General features: G+C 49.9%; 1 protein-coding gene across 2 annotated transcripts; it reads right to left on the reverse strand.

Annotated features, from left to right (window-relative positions):
* Positions 1-4,898: 4,898 nt before the first annotated feature.
* On the reverse strand, positions 4,899-22,815 carry TMEM38A (transmembrane protein 38A). Of its 2 annotated transcripts, XM_080796918.1 has the most exons (6): positions 22,602-22,815; positions 11,148-11,304; positions 10,698-10,882; positions 8,916-9,003; positions 7,330-7,447; positions 4,899-6,499 (listed from the first exon to the last, which is right to left on the reverse strand). In XM_080796918.1, the coding sequence occupies exons 1-6, from the start codon at positions 22,723-22,725 to the stop codon at positions 6,260-6,262; spliced, it is 912 nt and encodes a 303-aa protein (XP_080653044.1). In that variant the 5' UTR covers positions 22,726-22,815; the 3' UTR covers positions 4,899-6,259. The 2 variants fall into 2 exon arrangements, with proteins under 2 accessions (XP_080653044.1, XP_080653045.1); XM_080796919.1 differs by lacking the exons at positions 4,899-6,499; positions 7,330-7,447 and adding an exon at positions 7,911-8,794 and having other exon boundaries at positions 22,602-22,814.
* Between the last annotated feature and the right edge of the window lie 119 nt (positions 22,816-22,934).

A 22,934-nucleotide genomic window follows, 5' to 3' on the forward strand; every position in this document is an offset into this window, starting at 1 on the left:
TGATGGGAATGTCTTGGAACCAAGTAGAAGTGATAGTTATTCAACACTGTGGACACACTAAATGCCACTGAATTGTTCACTTCAAAACGGTTTGTTTTGTGTTATGGAAATTTCACCCTAATTAAAACAAAACCAAACCAAACCTCTATGATTTCTGTTTTGCAAAAAGGAAAGACACTTTTTGCTGGCTTTGTATAAAGGAAGTTGCCAGGTTGGAGAGGTCCCCATGGCAGGGAATTGAGGGCAGCTTCCTGCCAACAGCCGGTGGAAAACTGAGGCTCGCAGTGCAACGTGCCACAAGAAACAAAAATCTGCCAACAATCATGTGAACTCAGGAAACAGATCTTCCCCGGGATGAGACCTTGCCACTCTTAGTTGATCCTTACGATGGCCCAGTGTAGAGATTATGCTTGAATTTCAAGAGTCACCTGCTCAAGTCATCTGCTCCAGGTCATGCTTTTAATGGGTTTACCTGAGCCCAAGTTCCTGCTCATACCCCCAGCTTCATGACCTCCTGTGGCTAACGTCTGTAAGAGGCGCGAACAGCCAAAGTACAGTTGTTTGCTTGATAAATTTTATTTTGATTTCCCCTTCCCTTTCTTTGGTGGGGAATACAGAGGGGCATCATTTGATGGTTAAAAGAGGACCCTGCAGATTTCTCCCTGTGGGGGAAGACTGCAATATACCCCGCATTGTTGAGCTGGAATTGGAGGTTCTAGGCACATTCATGGTTGATGATATATGTAACTGAATACAGATACGTGTGTATCGTATTCGTACATATATTTCAGAGCTCTGACCTCTGGGACCCAGAGGCTCTGCTTCCTCCTCATCTTTCTTGCCTCAGCAACCTTCCTCCCAATTGAAAGCAGGGTCTTCAAGAAATAGTTGCACACCCATGGTCACGCAGCATTTTTCATAATAACCAAAAAGTGGAAACAACCCAAGTGTCTATCGATGAATGGATAAGTAAAAACGTGCCATAGCTATACAATGGAATAATATTTACCCTTACAAAGGAAGGAAATCCTGACCCAGGATCCGCCATGGATGAACCTGGAAGACATTCTGCTGAGTGGAGAGATAAGCCAGTCACAAAAAGACAATGCTATATGATCCCACTTACATGAGGCACCAGGAATAGTCATATCCATAGAGACAGAAAATGGAGTGGCAAGGGCTAGGGGGAGGGTGTGGGGAGTCAGCGTTCAATGGGGTCAAGAGTTTCAGTGTGGGAAGACGAGAAAGTTCTGGAGATGGTTGGTGGTGGTCGAACACTGTTGTACAACAGTGCAACTTAATGCATAAAAAATGGTGGAGACGGAAGATTTTGTGTTGTGTCTTTTACCATAATTATATCAATAATGATGATGATGATGATGATGTGATGATGTTAAAAGAACATTTCTTTCAATCCAAGACAGAGAAAGCTATTGCAGCTATAATTAGGCTGGAATGGAGAGCCTTCTTTTCAGAGTTCTTATACCTACAGGGGCGACAGGGTCAGCCGGCCCCCCCAGCCAGACGGTGGCCTACCCACCCCCTTCCCAGAATAGGCAGGGAGGCTATTTCCGTACAATCTGTTCTCTCATAAAATGAGATCCCGGAACATCCATTGGTGCTCCCGGGCAGAGAGTCGGCTTATCACCCACACCCACCCGGTGCTAGATGAGTCCGAGCAGAGGTGCTCCGGGGAATTACAGTGCTGGCCTTTGGAATCGGGCTCCAGACCCTCCCACTGGTCATGCCGAGAGGAAACTGAGATTCAGAGAAGGGGAGTTACTCCCCCAAGGCCATGACCCTCACAGGCAAAACGCCAGGATGTGAACAGGTCCGAGAAGCTTTGGAGCATAGTCTGAGTTTCCTCTTCTTGTTAGATGAAGCTGGAATTCTCAGCATCCATTTCTGGAAGTTTTGACAAAGACACGCAGTTGTGGATTTCCCCACCACAATCAAGACACAGAACCGTTTCGTCCCCACCCCCTTCCCCTAGCTCCTTTGGAGGCTGTCCCTACTCCCACTCTCCAGCCCTGGCAACCGCAGATCTGTTTTCTGTCCCTATAATTTTGCTATTCCTAAAATATCCTCTAATGAGAGCACATGGGATGCAGCCTGAGTCTGGCTGCATTCACTGCGGAGACGCATGAGCCATGCGGTGCGTATCCGTAGTTCGTGCTTTTTCATCGCTGAGTACTATTCTGTAGTGTGGTGGGTCCGTTGCGCGAGTTTCATCCACACACCAGCCGCCGGACATCTGGGATGCCTCCATTTTTTGGTGATTCCCCAAAACAGCTGCTTTGAACATATTTTGCATGAACAGGAGTCTGTGTTTCACTTAGGGATGGGATTGCTGCGTTACACGGGAAACGGCGTTTGGTTTGGTGAGAGACCGCCCCGCTGTTTTCTTGCAGCCCTCTGTGAGCCCTGTGGTTGCTCTGAGTCCTTACCAGCACCCGGCATCCTGAACTATTACTTTTAAACATTCAAGGCAGTATCCTTTTAACTTGCTATGGTGGCCAAAGCAACAGACTGAGTGGCTTTTTGGCAGAAATTCATCGTCTTACAGTTCTGGCAGCTAGGAGTCCAAGACGAAGGCGTTGGGGGCACAAGTGTTTTCTTCTGAGACTTCATTGCTCTTAGATGGCCATCGTCTTCCTGGGTCTTCATAGGGTCTTTGCTCTGCTCATGTCTGTGTCCTAATCTCTCTCTCTCTCTCTCTTTTCTAGATTTTATCTATTTGAGAGAGAGAGAGAGGGATTGACAGAGATAGTGACAGACAGCACAAGCTGGGAGGAGAGGGAGAAGCAGGTTTCCCACTCTGTAGGGAGCCCTACCCCGGGGCTCCATCCCAGGATGCGGGGATCCTGACATGAGTGGAAGGCACACACCCAACTGACTGAGCCACCCATGTGCCCCTCTAATCTCTTCTTATAGGGACCCCAGTCACAATGCAGTGGGGCCCACCCAAAGAGCTCATTTTGACTTAATCGCCTTTTTAAAGACCCTATCTCCATATACGGTTACCTTCTGAGGTATTGGCGATTGGGACTTCAACCTATGGATTTGGGGGGTGGGGGACACAATTCAGCCCCTAACAGATATGCAGGGGCATTTTGTTACAGTTTTCATGTGTTTATTTCATGGGATTACTTGCTGTCCATACATTCTCCATGGTGAACTGTTCAAATCTTTTTTCTTAAGTTGTTGTTGTTGTTGTTTTTAACTTGAGTAGGGAGAAAGAGAGCATGAGCAGAGGGAGGGGCAAAGGGAGAGGGGAAAAAAAGCAGGCTCCCCACTGAGCAGAGAGCTCCCACTAGGGACTCGATCTCAGGACCCTAGGATCAGTTCAGAATTGAGCAGAAGGCAGATGCTTAACTGACGGAGCCACCCAGGCACCCCTGACTGTTCAGATCTTTTGCCCAATTTTTTATGGGGTTCTTTTCTTTTTTAAGTGAACATTTTTTTACATCTTTATTGAGATATAATTGACATACAATAAACTTCACATTTTTTTAAAAGTAGGCTCCACACGTAACATGGGGCTTGAACTCACAACCCTGAGATTACCAGTTGTGTGCTCTACCGAATGAGCCAGGCAGGTGCTCCTAAACTGCGCACATTTAAATCATAGGATTCGGGGCACCTGGATGGCTCAGTGGGTTAAGCCTCTGCCTTCAGCTCAGATCATGATCTCAGGGGCCTGGGATTGAGCCCTGCATTGGGCTCTCTGGTCAGCAGGGAGCCTACTTCCCCCTCTCTCTCTGCCTGCTTCTCTGCCTACTTGTGATCTCTCTCCCTCTGTCAAATAAATTTAAAAAAAACCTTTAAACCACAGGATTTGGTAGTTGTGATGTGCATATAGACCTGTGAAATCACCACTACAGTCAGGATAGTTAAGATTTCCACCACTCAGTTTCTTTTTTTTTTTTTTTTAAGATTTTGTTTATTTATTTGATAGAGATCCCAAGTAGGCAGAGAGGCAGGCAGAGAGAGAGGAGGAAGCAGGCTCCCTGCTGACCAGAGAGCCCGATGTGGTGCTCGATCCCAGGACCCTGGGATCATGACCTGAGCAGAAGGCAGAGGCTTTAACCCACTGAGCCACCCAGGCGCCCCTGGTCAGTCTTTTTATTTTTTTAAAAAGATTCATTTATTTATTTATTTGACAGACAAAGACCACAAGTAGGCAGAGAGAGAGAGAAGGGGAAGCAGGCTCCCCACCAAGCAGAGAGCCTGACGCGGGGCTCGATCCCAGGATCCTGGGATCATGACCTGAGCAGAAGGCAGAGGCTTTAACCCACTGAGCCACCCAGGCACCCCTGGTCAGTCTGTTTAATTTAACCATCCTAGACAGTGTAATGGGTACCTTCACGCCCATTTCCCTGATGGCTAAGGATGTTGCGCATCTTTTCATGTGCTTTTTAAAATGTCATCTATATATTCTCCACGGCCAAGTGTCCTTTCAAATCCTTTACTCATTTTTAATTGGCCTGTTTTATTATTGAGTTTTGGGACTTCTTTATATATTCTGGATGCAATCCCTTTATGAGATGTGTGATTGCCAAGTGGTTCTCTTAACAGGGTCCTGTATGGACTCTTAGCTGCAAACCCCAATCACCCCGTTAATTCTCCCATCTGTCCATAAAGGACAGTGATAATCATTACCCCCATTCCCCAAGAAGCAAACAGGCTTGGAGAAGGGGAGGCCCCATGATCTGTTGGTGGCACAGTAAATATCTGAACTCCGAACTCCAAACTCTACCCACAGGCTCCATCTCCTCTTGGCAATTGGGGGCTGCCATGAGCCTCGTCTCCCTGGAAACTCTGAGCGTCCCTAAGGACACAGAACCCTGCCGTGTCCTGAGGCCGAAAGAGCAGGAATGAATCAGCCAGGCCAATGTGCTTCTTTCACAACAGATTTATTTGCTGTACCTTCAGGCCGAGCCTTGATAAACATGCAAGAGGATGCATTGGGAGCCTCAGGACCCGACCGGCTCCCAGGTGTCACCAGATCAAGGCACTTTCCCAACAGCTCGGCAATACCTGGGACCCCGCGCGCTGATCTTGCTGCCGTTGTAGGCTGCTGCTCTGATCCCCCGTGGTGCGGAGGACAGCTCTAAACGGACCCCATCCGTGCCCAAACCCCACCTAAGACTAGCCACACCTAATCTACCCAACCCTCCTGGCTGTCCTGGTGATGCAGGCTGAGATGAAGGTGGCCCGTGGGGTCGGGACAGGGGGCCTCGGCTACCGTTCCCCTCACTCACCCTGAAGCACGTTCTGGGCCCGCCCAGCAGCAGCACAAGGCTCGGCACAGAGCAAGCCGAGTCCTCTGAATGACTGAGCAGTGGAGGACGCCAGCATGGGGAGGCCCGAAGCTTCTAGGGCCCGACAGCAAGTGTCCAGGGGACCTTGATGGAGCTGGATCTTGGCACCCCGGCCCAGCTTGCTGCATTTCTTTGGTTTCGGGACTGCCTGAAGCCAAAGATCACAACATGCCTTCCCCACCCCCCAAGCTCTTAAGGCTGGCCCAAATGTGTCTACTGAAGGCCCCCTCCGTGCCAGGTAACTAGTGGGGGTTCTCCGATCCACGAACACAAATAATCTAAAATGCAAAGCCGTTCTCAAGCACGAGGAACACCCCTCAAGGCCTCCCCTCCCGCCTGCACGGTGCTTTAGAGTTGGTAAGGCTGGTTCACGTCCAGGTGCACACCAGCACCTTCACACGGAGGGGCTGTGGGGGGGGGGGGTCGGTCTCCACTACACAGATGGGGAATGCGAGGCTCGGAGGAGGCCGCTTGCCCAGTGCCGTCCGGGAGGAGTGGGCACGAGGAGACGGAAGTCACAGCAGCTGCCTCATAGCAGACACTTAGGAATTGTCCATCAATTTCATGAGTCTCAACCTGACTTGAAGTTCTTCCGGAGCCCAGATGTAATTTTAAAGAGGAAATAGTAGAACCAAGAATATAACTGTTAGGGTTTCTGGCTGGGGCCACTGCCAGGATGCTGTGGGTCTCCCGCCAAATAAAGCTGTGTCGCTACGGTGGCCTGGCGGAAAGAGAGAGGGACCCCTCCATTCCTACAAATGCTCCTCACCCCCATATCTCATTTAACACCCCCCCCCACATGGCCCCAGTTTGCAGACTGGGAAGTTGAGGCCCGGAGAGGGGAGAGCAGAGCCCATGATGCTTCCGCACCGGCTCTGAGGGTCCTGGGTCCGGGTCTTCTCCCTGGCACCCCTCAAAGGCCTCTGGACGGTCCACTAATCTGCCTTCTTGGTCTTCTTCTTCCTGGAGCCCTCGCTCAGCTCCTCCTTGGACCTAGCAGGTAGGGCTGAGTGTGGCGAGCCGGGCCCGCCGCCACCGTGGGACCCACCATGGGACCCACCATGGTTGTCGTGGTGATGGTTGCCCCCCCAGGCGGTCCCAAACAGCACAGGGCAGATGTAGCCCTCCAGAACATCAAAAGGGGAGCTGTGGGAGTGAGTGGCCGTCAGGAACACCTGAGGTAGGGTAGCAGAGGGACAGGGAGACAGCAAGAGAGACAGAGAGAGACCGAGGCAGAAAGCAAGATGTGGGGTGTAAGAGGAGGAAAGGGGGGAGAAAAGGTCAGCCGGGTCAAGGTCAGAGGTAGTCAAGACCCATCCCTCTGGCTTTACGCACCCCCAGGAGGATGACTAACTATCCTAGGTTTCCTGGATATAGGACTTCTGGTGCTGGAACCCCAGACAGCAACGGGTACAGTTGATCTCTCCCCTCAACGTCAGGGGCCCCCCAACACCTGGGCTTAGAGAGAAGCAGTGCTTGGGGTGGGGGGGACTCATTCCCTTTCCCCTTTCAGTGACCAATGGGTCCCCTCCCAGGCAGCCAGCAGCAAGAGGTCCCCAGATCTATGGGGTAGGACAGTGTGGTTCCCAAAGACCCCTCCTGGGTGAGCTAACCCCAGCTCAAGGCCTCAGGATGAAACCAGCACCATTCCTCGTCCAGCCTGAGTCCCTGGGGTCCTGAGTGTGCCCTCCTGGGTCTTGTCGCTCAGCTCTCCACCACCAAGGCACGAGGCCCCGATTCTCCAAACAGACTCCATGCGCTTCTGCCCCTCTTTTTGGCCTTTGCCCAGGCTGGGCCCTGTGCCCAGAAGGCCTTAACTGTCCTTACCCTGTCCCCACATGCTGGACCCTCCTCTTATCAGACCTTCTTCCCATGCACAGGCCTATAGGGATTCCCTTCCCCAGCTCCCTGCCTTAGGGCTGTCCATTCTGGGATACAAGAGCACAAGTCTGAGCTCCCAGCCTGGAAGGTGCGGGCTGGTCCGGGGCAGGGCAGGACGGCTTACCTTACAGGATACCATGAACATGGTGAAGATGAAAATGAGGCTGGCTTTGGACACCGGGAGCCAGCGGGTCTGCTGGAGGGTGAAGAGGATGGCTCCGTAGAGGCTGGCTTTCGTGGGGCTGGAGGGGGCAGCCTCTGTTACTATGAGGCACCACGCAGCCCAGGCCTTTTTCCCTCTGGCCCAGACCCCCTTCTCCACCTGCCCGCTACCGGCCCCAGCTTTCATCCCAGCTTCTCCTGAGTGGGATGTGGGAAGCTGCCTGCATGGCATAGATAAGGGGGGGGGGGTGTCTCCCTGCACAGTAAAGGGCTAACTTGGCCCAAAGAGAGGTGTGGCTTTCCCCTCTGGCTCCTGGGAGGTCTCCTTTCAGCCCTGGAAATGTCCTGCCTGAAAGGAATGTTTCTGTTCGCTTGGGGACTTTGGGTCATACCAGTTAGGAACGATGTGATTTAAGGTGGGGTCTTGGGCCACGTGGTATCAGATCGACCTCTGGAGGGGCTGAAGACAGGTCAGGCATGCAGGTGGTCAGCTATGTCTGTGTAACCAAACCCCAATAAAACGTCCCCCAGAAGGTAGGATTACAACACATGGTTTTTCTTAACTTTCCTTTCCTTTCCTATGGGATAGGTTCGCAATATTTTAACTTGTTGCAGAAGAGAGACCTGTGACTTCTGCTCCCGATGTCCGTGGTTCACTGCTGTCCTTAATGATGATAATTCTGCCTGATATTTCCAAAGTGCTTGCCAGGTACCAGGGCCAGGGAGTTCCTGAGTGTGAATCCCTGGAGCCCTCACCCTCCACTCATGAGGCCGAAACAGAATGCAGGAGGGGAAAACACTTGCCCACTTAGTAGCAGGCAACATAACATTCTGGGTCCCCATTTCCTTGTCGGTGAACGGATGGTGGGACTAGGCCTCTAGTAGGAATGAAATGAGATAATGCTCTTTTCCGAAGTGTGAAATGGGAATTTTCTTTGGCATATGGGTGAGCCTTTTAAAAAAGTGTCATATTTTAATGGCTATCACTTTCTTTATTATAGATTGGGAGAAAATTTAACGATCCCAAACCAATGAGGTCTTTTAAAAATGTATAGGCTAAATGTAGCATGGGACCCTAGGTTGGGTCCTGGATGCTGCCCTGTGGTCCCGCCCACCTAGTTCCAGCTACACTCCCCACCCACACTCTGTGCCCTGCATTCTCCACCAATGCTCTGTACTCCTCCCCACTCACACTCTGTACCGTGACCCTGCAGAACTGGGCAGAATCATTGTACTTTTCTCACTTGACAGTTGGCAGAGGTGCTGGCCTCTGTCCAGAGGCTTGCCCTTTGCCAGGAAACTCCTACTCACTCTTCAAAACCCAAATCAAGTATCTCAGCTCCCTGCAGCTCTGCCTGCTCCTCCCCCCAAGGCAGAGTTACAGTTCCCCTTCAGCTCCAAGGATGCTCCATGACCTCTGGAAGCTTCTGGAAGACAGAATTAGTGGCTGGGGCTTCTAAGTTACTGGCAACATCCAACCCAGGGTCAGGCCCAGGAGGCACCTGTACATACAGGAGGGATGGTAGGGGGGTGGAATGGTATACTCACAAGGACATGTGCAGGATCTCATTGGTCTCTGGCTTCCAGACCCCTCGGAGCAGCTGCTCAACATTAGACATGAGGGCGACACCAGAGCCTAGGAGACAGGGTGCTCCTGAATGAGCCGGCCACCTCCAGCTCCCCACTCTTCTTGGCTGAGTTCCCAAGGAAGCAGCTTCACTGCTCCTAGAGTCTTCTCCAGAGAGATACTGAGCCTGGGTGTAGGATAACCAGCTGCAGTGGGGAAACTGAGGCTCAGGAGGGTCACACAGCATATTTGGAGCAAAAGCAGCATGAAGGAATTGAGCTCATATCTCATCTGCAAGGCATATCTTGACAAATCTGGGTTGTCTGCCCTGATATCCCTAGCCCAGGACCCTGAACTGTGCTTCTAGAAGGCTCCCCATCTCGGTCTTCCTCCTCCTCAGGGTTCTAAATTTTCAACCTTTCTTAAGCCATGTGCCCTCTGGGAGGCAAGCTATACCCCTGGGGCATTTGTTCTATAGCACAGGCTTCCTGGAGAGCAAATAAGGAGACCCACATGGGACATAATGGTTGAAATTCTAGAAAAATCTTCCCATTTACCCCAAATGTACTGGCTAAAGAGAGCTGAACACTCACTCCAGAAATGGCTGTGCTGAGGTACCTGGTATGTACCACTGGACCAGGGGTTCATATCTGGAGTGATTTTGCCCCCAAGGAGGCATTTGGAAATATCTGGAAACATTTTTGGTTGTTGCAACTGGGGCAGGGCTGCTACTGGTGGGTTAAGGTCGGGAATGCTGCTCAACATCCTACAGTGCACAAGACAGTCTCCACCACAGAGCATGATCCAGCCCCATGTGTCAACGGAGCCGAGTACACTATGGCTCAGTGGAGTGTGCTTGTAGGTCCTGGCATTTTGGCAGTACCCACTTTGGTATCAGGGAGCAGGGATAAGGAGGCCCATGGTGTTAGCAAAAAGAAAGTCGAGCCTTCTTTCCTTGTCTTCTTGTTACTCCTGGGTCCACCTCTACAACTATTATTGCTGGGCTGTCTGTTTCTCCTTTAGCTTCTCTCAGTTTTTGCTTTATATATTTTGGTGCTATTTTTAGGTGCATATATGTTTATTATTGTTGTATCTTCCTAGTGGATTGACCTATCATTGTAAAGGGTCCCTCTTTAATTTTTAGTAACATTTTCTGCTTTAAAGTCTATCTTGGCCTGCCTCTTAGCATAGCCAAAGGAGAAGGGAAAAGGAGGTCTTCAAAGTTGTTAAGAATGCGGATGTTGAATTCCGAGGACCTGGAGTCAAACGTAGCTACACCTCCTTAGCCGTGTGACCATGAGCAAGTCATTTCATTTCCCTTCTCAGTAAATAGGGGATGATGTTAGATTTTTCCTAAAGCAGAGTCTTAAGAATCAAATGAGATAAGACATTTCTGGTTGTCACACAGGTAGGCACTACTGACATCTGGTGGAAGAAGGCCAGGGATGCTGTTCAACGTGTTACCCTGCACAGGACAGCACCCACCACAAAGGATGACCAGGCACCAAACATCAGTAGTGTCACAGCTGAGGACCCCTGCTTGAGAGACAGCCATCATTGTCTTGTGGGCCTGTTTATCTGACAGTTAAATTCTGGAAGAATCTTCCCATTTACTTGAAAGCTGTCGGCTAATGAGGCTGGACTCCCACAACAGTCCTCGTAGCCTGGAGCAATGTCTGTGCCAACCTGGGTGCCAGACATGTACCAGTGAGCAGGGGTTCTCAGTGGAGGTGGTTTTCCAATGTCATCATGGTCCTGTTTACCTTTGACCCAGCCGGTGGCAATCATGACGAACCACCCGTGGTGGTAGTGGTGGTGGGCGTGATGGATCCCCACGGCAATCTTGCGGACTCTCACTACCTCCTTCATGGCCACGAATATAAGTTTCACAGGCAGGAAGCAGACACACTTGTAAAAGAGGTCCAGGGGGCAGAAGAAAATCAAGTACCTTTGGGGAGAGAGCGCAGAGCGTGAGGGGGAGACAGACTATTGGGGGTCTCTGGGGGGGTGAGTTTGTGTCCAGATCCCCCTCCCTGGCTTGCTGGGCTTGAGATAGAGCTGGGCAGTGGACAGCAGTGCACTCAGGTCCACTGTGAAGGTTGTGCAGATGGGTCCCATTTCCTCCAACCCCCCCACCTCCCACCTTCCGGTGGCTGGGTCACCCCTGCCCCCAACTCTGCTCTCCCACACCCCACCAGCTGGACGGTGCTTACCAGACGGCTGTGGCCAGCAGGACGCTGGAATTGTTGCTGAAGTAGTCGATCAGGGGCTCCCCGAGGAGCAGATCAGCCAAGATGTAACTCCCGAAGCAGTGCAGCATGGCACATAGCCAGGATGCCATGGGATGGCGCCGGGACAGCTCGACTGCTCCTGGGGGCACAGGGGTGTCCCCCACCGTCACCAGAATGCCAAGGGCATGTTTTGTCCCCATGCCCTCCGGTCAACCCATCTTAATTCAGCTGCCTCGCAGCTTGCCCATTTCAGAGGAAGAACCCAGGCTCAGAGAGGCTGGACACGTGCCTGAGGTCACATGGAGAAAAGGCAGAGCTGGGCCAGGGCTCCTTCTTCTGTGCTCAGAGACATGGCAATGATGATAATGTCAGGTCCCACTTAGCAAGCCCCTCCAGGTCTCAGACACTGGGTTTACATTTATATGAAGGACTTGCTAAGTCCTCATTGATAACCACAGCCAAGTGGTCACTCTCATCCCTACAAGAGAGGGCGGCGTGGAGAGGGAGCGATGTACAGATGGGAAAGCTTCCATGCGGCTGCTCCTGCCTTGGGCTGACGCCAAGATCCCTACAAGCTCACGCCTGTCCTCTTGGTCTCTCCTTCTTTTTACCTTTTTTTTATTGCGATAAAATATACATGAAATGTGCTACTTTAACCATTTCTAAGTGAACAGCTCGGCGGCATGAAGCACATTCACAGTGTCATGTAACCATCATCACCATCCATCTCCAGGACTTTTTCATTGTCCCCAACTGAAACTCCGTCCCCATTAAACACTAACTCTCTGTTGCCTCCTTCAGCCCCTGGCTCCCACCATCTACTTCCTGTCTCTGTGAATTCCACTCCTCTAGGAACCTCACGTAACTGGAATCACACATATTGGTCCTCTTGTGTCTGGCTTCTTTCACTCAGCATAATAACCTGATGTTGTAGCATGCGTCAGAATTCCTTCTTCTCTAAGATTGAATTATCTTCCATTGTATGGATATACCACATTTTGTTTACCCACTCACCCATCGATGGACATTGAAGTTACTCCCACCTTTTGGCGATGATGAATAATGCTGCTAAGAACATAAGTGTATCAATATCAATTTGAGTTCCTGCTTTCAACTCCTCTGGGGATATACCCAGAAGTGGAACTGATGGGTCAAATGGTAATTCTATGTTTAACTTTTTTGAGGAACTGCCATATTGTTTTCCATGGTGGCTGCACCAGTTTATATTCCTATCAGCTGTTCACAAGGGTTCCAACTTCTTCACCTCCTCTCCAACACTTGTTGTCTTCTGTTACAAGCTAGTGGCATAGAAGGAGCAAAGACACAAAAGCAAAAATGGCCAAGCACAAATGTCACTTCCTCTAGGAAGGCTTCCTTGCTCTGCTGGGTCAGTCACTCCTGCCTCTGGGCTCCCATGACCCTATGGATTTTATCCTATTATGGGTCTTGGTATTTTATTTAATTTTTAACACTAACAGAAAGTAGATTAGAGGTTGCTTAGGGCTGGAGGGAATGGGGGAGATGGCAGGGTGACAGCTAAAGGCTACAGATTTCTTTTGGATGTGATGGTTGTACAATTCTGTGAATATACTGAAAACCAATGAATGGGATTCTTTAAATGGGTGGTATGTGAATTATGGCTCAATGAAGCTGTTATATAATAAAAGGGACAACAGAAAAAATGTAACTTATTTCAGTTTCTGTAACTGAGTATACACACTCATAAATGATAGTTAACTGAGTCTTTCTATAAACCCAAGGTAACAAAATACAAAAAAAAAGAATAATCTTGCTTAGCAAACAGAAACAGGAATCCCGGGGCACCTGGGTGGCTCAGTGGATTGAGCCTCTGCCTTGAGCTCAGGTCATGATCTCAGGGTCCTGAGATCGAGCCCCGCATTGGGCTCTCTGCTCAGCGGGGAGCCTGCTTGCCCCCCGCCCCCGCCCCCGCCCCGCCTGCTGCTCTACTTGTGATCTCTCTCTCTCTCTCTCTGTCTCTGTCAAATAAATAAATAAATAAAATCTTAAAAAAAAAAAAAGAAACAGGAATCCCATTTGTCAGGAAAAGTGCTCAGTGCACTGGCCTTCCATTTGTTTGTATATCAGCATTGCCGGGGGACTTTACAAACCAGATACCCGAACCCCACACCTGAGCATCTCAGTTGGCCAGTTTGGAGTCTGCTTAAGACTCTCTGTCCCTCTCCCTCTGTCCCTCCCTCACTCCTGCTCTCTCTCTCAAATAAATCTTTAAAAAGAAAAGAGAAGTTTACATACTATATGATATCATTTCTATGACTTCCTCCAAGTAACAAAACCATAGCGATATGTGACTAAGAGTAGATCAGTGGTTACCAGGCGTTAGGGCTTGGAGGAGGATATAACTATAAAGGAACATTGCGAGGGAGTTCCTTTGGGGTGCCAGAACCATTCTGTACCCCAACTGTGGTGGTGATTATTAGAATCTATACACACAATAAAATATAGAACTGTATAGGGGGGCCTGGCTGGCTCAGTCGGCAGAGCATGTGACTCTTGATCTTGGGGTTGTGAGGTCAAGCCCCACATTGGGTATAGAGATTACTTAAAAATAAAATCTTTAAAAAAATAGAAAGCTGTATTTAAAAAACTGTATGTAAATACTGCTGAATAAAGTCAGTAGTTGGTGTCAAAGGCATTGTGCTGATGTCAATTTCCTGATTTTAGTAATGATCTACCATTATGTCAGACATGGTCATCGGGGGAAGCTGGATGAAGGGGACGTGAGATCTCTTCATTAAATCCCACATTAATATAGAGAAAAAGAGTCTAGTTCTTAAAAAATAAGTTTACAAAAACGTTAGGGGCACAGGATTAACGTCTATTAGTCAAATTCTTACACTTTGTATATCCCATTTAAAGTCTCTGGAATCTCTAGAAACGGGTGCTAATCTGTATGTTAAATTATTAATTAATTTATTTTTAAGTCCTCCCTATGCCCAACGCAGGGCTTGAACTCACCACCCTGAGATCAAGAGTCACACACTCTACTGACTCAGTCAGACAGCTGTCCCCCTATCTTTACATTAATACAGTCATAATCCTCTATGGCCACAACACCCAGAGTTGCAACCTGGGAGTCCCCTGGTGTGCCAACTGTTTCATCATCTAGATTTCCTTCCCTGCCCCACCAGCTTCACTTTCCAGAAAATGCCTTTAGGATTAAGTTGTAAGGCACAAGCACTTAGCTCTCAGGGCCAAAGCTGGTACCCACAACTCTCCTTAAACAATTTACTTGGATCCAATGACAACTCTACTCAATGTGGATGTGAGGTGGGGAAGTTACATGTGATCTACTAATCAAAAACAAATCCAAAGAAACGATCCGTTTAGGTTTCTTTTTTCTTTTTTTTTTTAAATTTTAAAAAGATTTTATTTATTTATTTGACAGAGAGAGAGCACAAGCAGGCAGAGAGGCAGCAGAGAGAGAGGGGGAAGCAGGCTCCCTACTGAGCAGAGAGCCTGATGCGGGGCTTGAGCCCAGGACCCTGAGATCAGGACCTGAGCTGAAGTCAGAGGCTTAAACCACTGAGCCACCAAGGTGCCCCTCTTTTTTTTTTTTTTAAGCTGTGTTTATGTATTTGAGAGAGAAAGAGCGTGCACACAAGAGAGCACGAGTGGAGGAAGGGGCAGAGGGAGAGAGAGAATCTCAAGCAGACTCCCTGCTGAGTGTGGAGCCCAATGCAGGGCTCGACCTGAGCCAAAATCAAAAGTTGGGTGCTGAACTGACTGAGCCACACTGGCACCCTGTTTTTTGCCACTTTGGGGGTACCTGGGTGGCTCAGTTGATTGGGTGTCTGCCTTCAGCTCAGATCTTGACCCCCGGGGTCCTGGGATCTGGCGCCACATTGGGCTCCCTGCTCAGCGGGAATTCTGCTTCTCCCACTGCCCCTCCCCCTGCTCGTGTGCCCTCTCTCCAAAAAAAAAAAAAAAAAAAAGTCACGTTGTTTCTAGAAATTGAATGCCTTTAGTCTCTAGGCTGAGTCTGAATGCTTGGTCTCTCCATGACCTGCACCACGGACAAAGCCATTGACATGAATACGGATCCATACTGTTGATACATTCAACGGACTGGTTTGGTCTTAATCCTTTGGTGAGTATGGGGACCTCCTCAGTCTTACCTGCTGCAGCACCCCCAGTGCACGGCACTAGGCCTGCCAAATAGCAGCCACCCAATAAACAGCTGGGAGTGAATGGACTCCCGCCCTCATGGGGCTTCCCATCTAGTAAATGTGGAGGGAACACCCCAGGCATGGAGGCTGTGTTGGGCACTCTGGGTCGCACTCTAAGAAACCCTCCCCGCTCCATTAATTCAGGGAGTTACTATTTTGTCCCAGGAAGCTATACTCCTTCGTTCCATCCTTGAGAGCTGTTAACCACACATGATATATGGATCAATATCCCCACTTGCAGTGAGTTATATGGGGGACCAGGGTCCCCCTGCCCAGCATTCATGCTCACCAGAACCTCAGCATGCGACCTTACTTGGAACAGGGTCATTGTAGGGTCTTTCACTCCAAGAACCATGACGTTGGCTCCGTGCACCACTCGGAGTCTACTTGAGATTCTCTCCCTCTTCCTCTGCCCCCTCCCCAACTTGCACTCTCTTTTTCAAATAAATAAATAAATAAATAACATCTTTAAGAAAACCATCTGAAGCAAATCTATGTTCACATCTGTTAAATCTGTGTGCAGGGGAGAGAGGTGTCCGTGATATTTATTCTGTGTGTATGAAATACTTAGTCATCAAAACTAGCAAAAACAAGAGTCCCCCCCATCCCCCAGAAAGCTGATAAGCAAGAGGGACATGGGATGTTCATCACACGGGCTCCACAGGCCTCCTTATCAGACCCTGACCACCTGCCCCCTCTCTGATAGCCATGATCAGAGGTCCAGGAGCAGGAGGTGGGCAGTGGGGAACCATGCTATATTCTACCACAAGAACCCAGCAAAAGGTTCTGGAAGGCTCTTAAAAAATCATGGTCATGGTAGCACTATTCACAATTTGCCAAAAGGTGGAAACAACCTAAGTGTCCACCAATAGATGAACGGTTAAACAAGACGTGGTAGATCCACACAATGGAATATCATTCTGCCTTAAAGGGGAATGAAGTCCTAACACGTGCTACAACATGGACAAATCTTGAAAACACGCTAAGTGAAAGATGTCAGATACAAAGGGTCCCACAGTGTGTGAGGTCATCTGTATGAAATGTCCAGAACAGGCAAATCCACAAAAACGGAAAGCAGACTGGTGGCTGCCGGGGGCTGGGGGAGGGGAGGACCGGGAGTGACTGCTCGTCGGGCTGGGGTTTCCTTTTGGGGGAAGGAAAATGTTCTGAACTTACATATTTCATATAGATGGAAACATATAACATAGTCTTTTACCTCTCGCTCTTTCATTGAGCACAATATTTTCAAGGGCTGTATTTATTTTTCTCTGCTGTAAGGTATGCTAACATAGGAATAGAACCCAAGTTATCTATCCATTCTCTTGCACAAACTATATTTTATAGTCAGGAAACATGCTTAGTAAAAGTTGTCTGAAAGAAAGTTGTAAACACACTCCCCTTTCTCTTTGCCACCCCCAACTAACCATGAGACCTTGGACAAACCATTTTTCCTCTGTGTCCCACTCCTTCTGTCAGGTGTGAACCCCAGTCCCTTCTTTGCCCAGCTCCTGACAAGGGCTGGAATTGAAATTTCCCTCCTCGATCTCACTCTGGAGTTCCAAGCCCACGGCGCATCTTCTCCCTGCCCTCGAGGTTGTCCTAAGTCTCAGCATTGACGAAGGTCCTACAGTATAAGGCAGAATGTTCTCTTCTCTTCCCTGGGGTGTCTATTTAAAATGCTGCCAGCTGAGAGTTAATCCTTTGGAGCAGCTGGTGGGTCCTGCAAGGGCTTGGGTCAGGTGAGGCACCCATGTTTTGCAGAAATGGATACCTCTGCATCTAAAAATAACCCTTAGGGGTTGAATTCTTTCCAGGGTCATTCTGGTGCCCTCTGGGACCATCCCAGGGACTGAGGCCAGGGAGCAGGGGGTGGGGGCGGGGCGGCAGGTAGTGGGAGGAAAGCAGGCTCCGGTGTTCGCACCATGGGTGAGTCCTGGTAGAAAAGTCACAGACCCCGGTTTGGCCCTGCTGCTCACTCTCTCTGGTGTGGCCTTGGACAAATGACTGTTCCCTGCCAGCCTCACCTTCTTCTGCTTTCCAAAGAAGAGGATGAGAGTACCCTCTTCCCGAGTCGTATTGGTGATTCAATGCGGTGTGCGTAATTATCAAGATGATTCTTAGCATTATCAAACTTATTTATCTCAGCAACCCAGAAGACCAAGGTCAGTCTCCTCATGGCCACACTTGAGAAGACGGAAGCTGATGGGGGATGGGCCTGCCCTGAAGATCCACCGCAAGGCAGTGCCGAGAACCTTCCCTCTGGCTCTTTCCCTCTGCCATACTCCTTCCTGGTTTCTCTTGCTGGGTTCTAGGGGAGCATCAGGAACCACGAGAAAGCGGGTTGCAATCCCAGGTTTGCCACCAAAGCCCTCCCCTCTCGCTGGGTGAGCTTGGCTAGTCACTCCTCTCTCTGGGTTTCAATGGGTGCGTTTGTGCAGAATGGGGGTGCTGTCTAGAGGGACCAGTCATCCTGATTTGCCTGGGACCGAGGGGTTCCCGGGACATGGGGCTTCTGGTGCTTGTCTTAACGGAACCTGGGTGAGGTGGTCACCCCAGTGCTATTACCCATTTCAAAGGGCGCCGGTGAGAACAAAAAGAAATTGCTTAGAGCTTAGCAATTATGCACGAGTTATTCCTGGAACTGAACTGAAATGGAAAGTACCTGTGGGTGGAAATTTTAGCTGACGGATTTATAGAAATCAGCTCTGCCTGAGGAGGGAGGAGGAAGCCCTGATCACGTCCTTAGCTCTGGCCTGGGATGGGCATCCCAGCATTCCCTCTCTGGGGGTCAGAGTCCTGTCTATGGAAGGCAGGGAAGCACGAGAAGGTTCCCCAGGGCACTATCAGCAAAGCCATGGCTCTGCATTATTTAGTCTGAGGTCCAAACATGGGAGGTATATTTACAGAGCTTCTCAGTGACTTGAAGGAGCTCAACTGTCTGCCTTGGTTTCTTCTCCTGTGACAGATTTTTGGAAGGTTGGAGGAGAGGCAGCCCTTCACCCTCGAAAAGCTTAGAGTTCATGCCAGAGGTCTCAAAACAGGGCTCAAGGAGCTGTCTTGTTAGTCCCACAGTATTTTAGATGTTCAAACTGCAACCAAGATGTCTTTCAGTAGGTGAATAAGTAACTATGGTGCATACATACCCTGGGAGATTACTCAGCAATGAAAAGAAATGAGCTTTCCGGCCACGAAAAGACATGGAGGATCCTTAAATGCATACTGCTGAGCGAAAGAGGCCAGACTGAAAAGACTACACACTGTATGGTTCCAATTCTATGATATTCTGCAAAAGGCAAAACTATGGAGATGATGAAAAGATCGGGGGTTGTCCAGGGTTTGAGGGAGGGAGGGAGGGGGCAGGACGCTCATGGGGAGCTTAGGGGATTTTTAGGTTAGTGAAACTATCCGTAGGATCATTTAACAGTGGATACATGTTATACAATTGGCAAAATCCACAAAATGTACAACACCAAGTAACCCTAATGTAAATTCCAGACTTTGGTTGATAATATGTGATAGTGATATTATAATAATAATGACACGGGCTCCTGGATTATGACAAAGGTACCCCTCTGTGCAGAATGTTGATGGGGAGGAAGTCAGAGAGTACACGAAAATTGTACTTCCAGCTTAATTTTGCCGTGGATCTAAGACTGCTCTAGAAAATAGCCTATTAATTTCTTAAAAAGAAAAAAACGTTAATTGTTTTATTTAAAACAATTTTTTAATTTTTTTTAAACGAATTTAAAAAAATGTCTGAACAGCCAATATATACACATAGGGAACTGCATATCGGATTTCCAGCTTCCCTTGAAACATCACTTCTGGTGGTTCTTGCTGCAGTCAGGCGAAGATGTGCATGGCTGGGTCTCACCTGGGGACAGTCCCCATGTGGCTGGCACACTGCTTCCCATACATCACCTGCCTGGCCCTTGAAAGCACTGGGCGTTTGAGACTCGGTCTAGATCACTGCTTCTCAACTGGAGGCAACTCCATCTGGGGACATTTCTGGTTGTCACAACTGGCTGTCACATTCTGGTTGTCACAACTAGATGCTACCAGCATCTAGTAGGTTGAGCCACAGGGATGCTGTGATGTATCTTGAAATGCCTGTGATGGCTGCCACCACAGAGAATGATCTGGCCCTCACTGTCACTTGTGCAGAGCCCTGGGCAACACTGTTTACACAGAACTGGTTCTCATCTGGGGAACTTAAAAAAGACACATACTGACACTGGTAATGTGCATAGCGATTCTAATTTAAATGGAAGGGTGCTTCGGGAACAAGAGGGTTCTGAAAAGCTCCCCAGGTGAATTTAATGTGGAGGTATATTTGAGAACCACTGGTCTGGAAGGTTCTTGGGATAGGACAAGGCTTAAAAGGAGCCAGGACTGTCATTCACTCGTTCAACCATGCAGCCGACATCCATTGCTTTCTCTTCTCTTCTCTTCTTGGATAGAACTAGGGAACCCGGAGGTGAGCCAGATCCTCTCCCTGCCGTATTAAGGAGCTCCAGGTTCTAATAAGGAGCTCCTGCCTCTTTTAGTCCATCCTTCCTTAAATGTTATGCAGATTCTGATTTAGCAGGTCTGGGGGTGGGGGGAGGGTGGGCTGGCATTCTGCATTTCTTAACCAGCTCCCAGGGGCCACAGATGCTGTTCACCTGAGGACCACACTCTAAGCTCTGTCCTCATTCAGGATTCTCACGAAAGCCTGACCCAGAAAATGCCTGTGTCTCAGGAAACACATCCTCCCACGGCCTTACAAACAACTGTAACTACCTCTCCCAACTGCCTTAGACCCTACTACCGACAAAGTTCTCAATACATCTTTACAATAGCCTGGCAGAAGAGTTTGGGATTATGTTCCAACCAGCCTGTTTCATAGATGAGTGAGCTGAACCTCACGGAGGTGCAGACACCACCAGCCTGGTGTTCAGTGGTAGAGGCTGACTCCTAATTCAGAGATTTTCCCTAAAAGCCAGCGTGGCTCTCAGCTCCGCAGGTGTGCTACCTGTGCCATGGCCCAGGACCCTGTGTTCAGAAGGGTCCCACGTTCACTTTAGCGCTGCTGTCACCATCTTGAAATTCTGACTTTCTGAGTGAGGGGCCTTGCAGATTCTGTGGCCACTCCTGCAGTCAGCACACAGATTCTAAGAAACCTTTGTAGAGGCTCAGCAGGGACACCAAACAGGGTGGGGTGGGGTGGGGGGCTAACAGCTAAGCCCAACTCCTCCCTTTTCTAAAGGGAACCAAGTACCTCAGAGCAATTGGAGTGAGTCTTGGGGTCCAGCTGACCTGGGTTTGAGTCCCAAGGCTGCATCTACCAGCCATGGGACCACAGGTTGGTTATGTAAATTAGCTTAGCCACTATTTCCTACTTCCTCAGTTGCAAACCGAGGGCATCTGAACTGGGCAGGGGTTTCTCAATCTTGAGGGCATGCAGGAATCACTGGGGAGGGGACCCTGAAACATAAGCATGCAGGGATGGCCCTATCCCAGATATTCTGATTCGATTTGTCTGGAGTGGAGATGAGATGGGGGTTTAAAAGCTCCCAGGAGCCCCTAATATAAGCAGGTTATGAACCACTGAAACTTCCCCATCTTCAGGAACCTTCAGGCTCCAGTACCTCTAGTTCAGATGACTTATTTACTCTGGCAGAAATTTCTAGACAACCCCCCCCCCCCGCATACTCCCAGCCAGCCTGAAGACCTCTTTCTTCCAGACATTTGTGTCCTACATCCCTCTGAAGTGCCAGCCCTCCACAGTTTAAGATTTCCCAAGGTGTGCTAGGTTCTGTACTTGCCCAGGGATTGGCATGAGCCACCAAAATCTGTCTTGGACAGGAAATGCAGTCCTGTGCCCGTGCTAAGACAATACAAAGCTTATTTTGCTTTGCAAAGTAACTGATTTGCAGAATAGCTTTTAAAGAATAGGCTCTGGCTTGTGGACGGGCAAAAATAAAACGGAACAAAAACACTTGGCAAGCAGAATATGATCCTATTTGCATAAAATCGTGCTTTACCATCTCTAACTACAGGGTTATAAACGCATAGAATAGAGGTCTGGAAGGGCCGGCAATACCTCAACTGTAATGATCTTTTTTCCTTTCTGTCTCTCAGCTTGATTTTTAAAAACAAAGAAGAACCTATTTTTATAATCTAAAGAAGAAGAAAAAAAAAGCTATTTCAGTCCTGAGAGAAGAATATAGAGGAATTTACATCTAAGTGCGAGAAACAGTCACAAAGTTTCCGGATGATCGATCCCTTTTCTAAAGCTAAATTCTCTAGTCCCTGTCGTTGGCTGGTGTGCTGTAACAGTTAAAACGGTAGGAGATGAACAAGAAACATTCAGTGAGCCTTATCTAAAAATAGACCACACTCTAAGGAGGCTATTTACCATCATCTAAAAAAAAAAATGCTTTTAAAAAACCCCAAGAAGCAGAGTCTTTCTTCCCTTCTGCGATTCTCCGCGGGGGGGTGGAGGGGGCGGTCTGGAGCTGGCTGGGTTAGCTAACCCCAAATCACCCTGCCCTAGGGCAGATTCTGCTCAGTAAGTGGAAAGGATCCGCGCCACCGCTGGAAGAATTCCCGCCGGGCGCGGGAGACCCAGCTTCGCTCTGTCCGAGGAGGAGGGGAGATTGCCCGAGGGCCGAGGGCCGCAGAGCAGCGGGGCACCGGTGTCACTTTCTCTTAACCGGATTACTGCCCCCAGCACTGCCGGCCCTTATATAGACACTGAGCCGCTCCGGCTCCGCGCGCCAAGGGCAAGGAGGGAGGTCACGGCTGCGGGCGGCCAGGACATCTGGACTGACGGGCAGCACCGGCCCCAGCCTGCGCTTTCACCACGACCTATGCCGCTTGCCCAAATTCATGCGACCCTGCCGGGACCCCTGACCTTCTCTTCCAGCCCCCTCCCAAGCACCTGTTCCCCCTCTTCTATACAATTGCATTCCTCTCCTGCCACCCAGCCCTCATCCTCTCCCACTCCCCCAGCCCCACCATCCCGGGGGCTTCTCTCCTTGCCCTCCCTCGTCTTCCCCCCGCCGCCCCCCGCCTACTCCTTGTGGAAGAACAGCACGATCCCAGCACCTGCTGCTCCCCCGAAGCAGTCCCTGGTACTGTGCCCCGCCATGATCTAGGGCTTCCCCCTCCTCGCGACCCGCAGGTTTACCCCCACCCCCCGCCCCGCGATGCCAGCCCCCGCGGACTGCTGGCTCTGGCTCACCTGGCTCATACTTGAGGTAGAGAATGGAGACGATGAAGTAGCTGAGGTCGAAGACTGGGAAGAGGGGCACCCGCGAGAAGCTGAGCGCCAGCTCACCCAGGCTCAGCGCCGAGAGCAGCTCCATGGCGCCCACCGGGTCCCACCCCAGCCCCCGGCCCAGTACGTCCCGCAGCCCGCCGCCGGGTGACTGCGCCCCCGCCGCAGGACCCGCCCCCGCCCGCCAGGCACCGCCCCCAACCCGGCCCCCGCGGGAGAGGAGGGACGATCGCTGGCCCCGGGGCGGGTCGTGGGACCGTCCTGTCCCATAAAGCCCAGTAGGGTGTCCCATACTCC

This window comes from Martes martes, assembly GCF_963455335.1.
Source record: "Martes martes genome assembly, chromosome: 1".
NCBI lineage: Eukaryota > Metazoa > Chordata > Mammalia > Carnivora > Mustelidae > Martes > Martes martes.